This window comes from Meriones unguiculatus, chromosome 8 (genome assembly GCF_030254825.1).
Source record: "Meriones unguiculatus strain TT.TT164.6M chromosome 8, Bangor_MerUng_6.1, whole genome shotgun sequence".
Lineage (NCBI taxonomy): Eukaryota > Metazoa > Chordata > Mammalia > Rodentia > Muridae > Meriones > Meriones unguiculatus.
Window position 1 is genome coordinate 25,720,211 of NC_083356.1, and position 5,176 is coordinate 25,725,386.

Here is a 5,176-nt window from a genome sequence, read left to right on the forward strand (position 1 = left end):
CCTCTGCTCCAGATAGAGGTCCAAGCTTGTCCCTCAACTTCCTGGCCAGCCTGTTGAGGTCAGGGAACGGGCAAACCTGAGGGGCAGGTGACAGTGTTCCTTGCCCTGTGTCCCTCTATTCCCACTTCCTGGGCAATATTCTTTTTCCAGCATCTCAAAGATAGAAATCAGGTTTCAGCCCAGGAGCTACGAACAAGGACTAGAACAGCCCATGCTTTCAATGCAGTGGCTGTGCATGAAAGAGGTGCAGAAGGCAGACATGAGGGACATGATGGCGCCTGTACCCATTCCATCTTGAACTTCTTCCAAGTGCCAGCCTGGCCACCTTCAACAGGACCCTTGCTGACTGCCTCAGTAGCCCCAAGAGCTCCTGTTACCAGAATGATAAACTCTCCTAAGGGAAAATTTTGTATGTGGTTATTTTATACTTCTGCTGGAAACCAGCTGGGGAATAGGCAGCTGACACATCCTACCAAGGACAAAGGCCCTTCCCACCATGCCTGTGGACCTCCTCTATAGCCTCCAGATCCGAAACCCATGACCATCATGAAGCCTGAGGTCCCTGGGGGCAAGCCAGCATGCAGGTACCTTCTCCAACCCAGGGTATGAATGTGAAACCTGTTGTACACTGTTCTCAGTCTTAGGCCCAGACCCTCACTTCTTTTCTGCCCTCCATTCCCAGACTCCACAATGCCACTGAACCCAAGAGAAGCTCCAAACCTGTTTTTCCAGAAGTTTCTGTACCTTTCCCAATGAATCATCTTCTCCCATTTACCAACTCCACCATCACCGCCCTGTTACGGAGACCTAAGTTCCGTTCTCAAGGCTCAGAACCACCCTCCTTTCTCCCCACCCACCTGTTCTCCCTGTGTCTAATGTGTTGAGGGAGGCCCTGGAGCTAGGTTGGCCTTTCCAAGGAAGCAATGACCCTGAATTTCAGGACTTTCCAGCTGCCTTAAGCAAATCCCAGGGAACTAGGCACTATCTAGCGAAAAGGGAAGGAATGGGACAGAGATGAGCCATTCTTCAGGGGCTCCTGTCTAAGCCCCCTCTCAGATTCCAGGTCCTGCCAAGTCCAAAAACCAGTCCAAGAAGAACCACATGGTGGGTCCCTTAGCAAGTGAAATGGGGGCTGTCTCTGACATGGGCTTTTGCCTGCTTTCAGTTCACTTTACCCTACTTGGGCCTCAGTGGAAGAGGATGTACTTAGTCCTGAGGTAACTTGATGTGCCAGGGTAGTTTTGTAAGGGGTGGGGAGGCTCTCCTTTTCTGAGGTGAAGAGGGGGAGGAAGACAAAGGTGGGAGGGTGGAACTAGGAGGAGAGAAGGGAGGGGACTGCAGTTGGGGTGTAAAATAAGTAAGTAAATACATTTTATAATAAGAAAGAAGAACCACATGGACGCCTTCAAGACACTTCTCCTTTGACCCCAGTTTGACCCCAGCAAGTAGCCATTGTTTTACCCCCACATGATTCAGCTCAGGAGCCAGCTAGCTCAGGGAAAAGCAGAGAGGAGGGCCCCAGGGTCTTGAGCCCATATCTAACTGCCCCAAGGTCTACAGGGCTTTAAGAATCTCAGCCTGATCCAGGTCAACCCATCATGAAGCTTGTCCCTCTGATTTGCAGAGACGCTAGTGAGACACATCTCTGTCTGTGCCTAGCCCTTTGAGGATAGCCTGGGCACCTGGGACAGGGGCAGAAGGGGGATTCTACAGGGCCTCTCCACACTGCCCCCAGATGAGCAGACAGAACCAGTAGATAGTGGGTAGTTTTCTTTCCTCCAAGAACTAAAGTGACAGGGCAAAGACTGTCTCCGACGCGTGCAAAGAAAGCATAAGTGGGGCTTAGGGGGAATGATAGAGACAATTATTAGTAACTGCCTGGGGTCCTGGGTTCTGAGGTCTGCCAAGGAGCTCTCAAAGGTCAGGGAGCAAAGCAGAGATGCACAGCAACAGTTACAAGGTGGGAGAATGACAATGTTCTCACTACCATTGTGTGAGGGATGGGGGTGGGGACTCATTGGGAGTGGGGCCTGAGGCCCAAGCAGAGGGAGGAAGTGAAGGAGTGGAGGAAAACTCATGTCTGCACAACAATGAGAAGCCTCCACAACTTGCTGCTCCTCAGTTGACCCTATCCTATCCTGTCCCTACTCGTTTCCTGGGATGGTCTGGGGTGTTCATAGCCCTCACCTGGCCATACCGGCACACACAGAGACCCTTGCTTCCTTCCCACTGCCCCATAGTTGCTTCTACATTGTCAGCAAGAACCATTGCTTGCCGGGGGTTCCTTGATTCAAGGCACCACTGGGTCAAGCCAGCACTGAGCCCAGAGCAGAGGAACGTAACCTCTGTGCCTCCTGACCTGTGGGTATTGAGACATCCAGCATGTGCTGTGGCTGAAGGAAGTTCCCAGTGATAATTGGGTAAGGAAAGTAACAGGGTGGAAAATCAAAAGCAATGTGACCCAGGAATAGGTAGGTAATCCACATGGAAACTGAGAGAAAGAGAGAGAGAGAGAGAGAGAGAGAGAGAGAGAGAGAGAGAGAGAGAGTAGCAGAGATAACAGTGAGAGAGATGGAGGCTCCACAGCATCCAGTGTCTGGAGCAGGAACCGGAACAGTCTGGGAGGCTACTGCCCACAGCTAGCTTTGCTCAGGGAGGCCTCGGAGGTGAGGGAGCCAGGAACCTCAGTCTTTGCAGGTAGCAGGAGCCAGGCCTGTTCTGGGCTCCTGGGTGTGGAGCCAGGAAGGGTGGGGTGGGCCCTGATTTGCATGCTGCTGTCTGGCCTGCCCCTACTCCTCCCACAGCTCCTACCCACATCTATAAAGTCTGGGGAGAGGAAGGGACCCCCACCGCTTCCAGACGATTCTTAGGATGAAGTCAGCTCTGCTTCTCCTCCTTACCTTGACCGTGGTCGTTAGCACAGGTAAGAGGCTGCACCGGGGATGTGGAAGGGGTGGGTAGCTTTGTCTAGATACTGGACACTCAGCCCCAGGCCGGCTGGGCCTGAAAGGAGGTCATCAAATGCTAGAAGCTGGAATTTAAGGGATGCTTGCCTCTTGAAATTTAAAACAAAATGAGTTTAACATCTTAACTCACTGGAATCATAAAAAGACAATATTTGACAACCAGGGAATTTTAGCACTAACTCTTAGAACTGGGGTGCTTTGAGATGGAGGAGAGATGGAGCTTTCTTGAGAGGCTCCCCTACTATCATCCTCACCTCACATCTGTCCTGGACAGCATGTGGGTAGCCCATCTTCCTCCAGGTTCTTCAGGAACTCAAACCTTTGGGATGGGGACACCTGTGTCTTTAGCAAAGACCAGGAACATCCTGAGGGCCTTTCCACTCTGAACTCCCTCTGCTCTAGGGCTCCAAGGGACATCCAGACACCCTCTGAGCTAAACACACGCTTTGTGGGGTCTAGGGTAGGAGTTGGGTGACAAGTGACAGAAGGCTTAGTCATGGCAAAGACCTTTACTTGACTGACTCACTACCTTCTCGTCCTCCAGCCTGCGCACTCCGATGTCACGTGTGCACCAACACTATGAACTGTAAGCAACCTCAGACCTGTCCGGCCAGCTCCCAATATTGCAAAACTGTCACCACAGGTGAGTGACGGTCCAAGTTCCCTCAGAGCCAAGAGACCAGCCTTAAGCATAATACTGGGGACGGGCCAGTCATAGTGGGTGTCGATGGTGGTTAAGAGTGGAGGATGTTCTGTGGGAGCCGGGGTGCATGGTGAGCCAGGCCTGATGCCCTTTCTCCTCCTGTGTGCAGTGGAACCTCTGAGTGGAAACCTGGTGAAGAAAGAATGTGCAGACTCATGCACTGCCAACTACAGCCAGCACGGCCAAGTCAGCAGTGGTTCCGGGGTCACACACTGCTGCCAGGGCGACCTGTGCAACGAGATGCTGTACAGTGCTGCGCCTGTACCTGCCCTGCTCGGCAGTGCCACCCTGGGCCTGGCGATGAGCCTGAGCCTCCTCGCTCTTATGGTTCTCGACATATAACGCACCGCTTCGGTCCTGGTTCCCAGGGTTCCCACGGCCCATCCTTGGTCATGATGGAGGCTAAGGCTGGGGGGGGGGCTATCCTTAAAGGCTGGGGCTGGGTCCTGGTGGGCACCAAGGGCCGTTGGCCTACATAGCATAGTGCCTGCCCCAGGACAGGGAGGTGTGGCCTGCCGCCCAGCGCGGGGGACAGACGTGATCCATCTCCTCTGATGTACTCATTCCATTTGCTTTTCTACTTGAATCTCCACATGGAAATAAATGATCTAAAAATACTGTGGCTGCGTGGAGCGGTGAGTGGGTACCCTGGACAAGCCTTGGCAGCATGCAGTAGCACTCGGTGCTTGGCCTAAAACGCATTTCCATCCCGGAAGGGGCAGACTCTCTCCAAGTCTCACATGGGCACAAAGGACTCTTCTCCCAGGCCTCAACCCTGAGATTCTGGTCCCCTGAGGCTGTAAAGAGGCCTTAGAGTCTTAGAGTTACGAGGGCACTGCAATCGCCAAGGTCCAAGGTGAGTCCAGCTACCAGGACGGCCTCAGTCATTCCTTAGGGACTCATCCAGGAGCGTATGTTGGAGTGGGAGGTCTGACTCAGTACAGGCTGATGATAGGCAGGCTGGAAGGGGTGAAAGCAGGGTACATCCTGGGGACCCTGTATCTAGGCTCACCCCCTGCTTTCCCATGCAGTGGGTTCCTGCCGCCGCCTATGTCCCTGTGTGCTACTGGGATTGGGGCAGTTTCCTGAGTGGGGTGAGGCTGTGGGGTTGAACGAGGGAGAGGTAGTCAGCAGATACCCAAACATGAAGTTCTTGCTGGCAAGCAGGTGGGCCCATTCCACAGCAGCCACTATCCAGCAAGCCCACAGAGGCAGACACAGGATTAGCACCCTGGCAGGCCTGTGTGGTCAACCCTACCCTTTGCAGACGACAGCCAGATAATGAGGGTCCCTCCTCCCCTTATGCACCTACACCCTGAACCTTAAGGCACACTTACCACCCTGCTTTCAAAAGCGGCTTGTGAGAGGTGAAGCGTGATTCAGGCTTCCTTAACAGTGGAGCCTCAACGTCTCCGTAAGGAACTGCTTGATCATCTCCACCGTGAGTCTTTTTTTTCTGGGTCCCTCCAGGTCCTCACTTGGAGCAAGGTTTCTTTTGGTTTGTTTT

General features: G+C 53.3%; 1 protein-coding gene across 1 annotated transcript; it reads left to right on the forward strand.

Annotated features, from left to right (window-relative positions):
• Positions 1-2,670: 2,670 nt before the first annotated feature.
• Positions 2,671-4,287, forward strand: Ly6d (lymphocyte antigen 6 family member D). The gene is made up of 3 exons (XM_021659626.2): positions 2,671-2,923; positions 3,511-3,609; positions 3,779-4,287. The coding sequence occupies exons 1-3, from the start codon at positions 2,872-2,874 to the stop codon at positions 4,009-4,011; spliced, it is 384 nt and encodes a 127-aa protein (XP_021515301.1). The 5' UTR covers positions 2,671-2,871; the 3' UTR covers positions 4,012-4,287.
• The last annotated feature ends 889 nt before the right edge of the window (positions 4,288-5,176 follow it).

What these genes read in the sequence shown, in the direction of transcription:
- Ly6d (XM_021659626.2), top strand. Translation starts at nt 2,872, where the DNA reads ATGAAGTCAGCTCTGCTTCTCCTCCTTACCTTGACCGTGGTCGTTAGC. An exon ending in GACCGTGGTCGTTAGCACAG is followed by an intron (nt 2,924 to 3,510) that starts GTAAGAGGCTGC and finishes CTCGTCCTCCAG; the next exon opens with CCTGCGCACTCCGATGTCAC. An exon ending in TTGCAAAACTGTCACCACAG is followed by an intron (nt 3,610 to 3,778) that starts GTGAGTGACGGT and finishes TCCTGTGTGCAG; the next exon opens with TGGAACCTCTGAGTGGAAAC.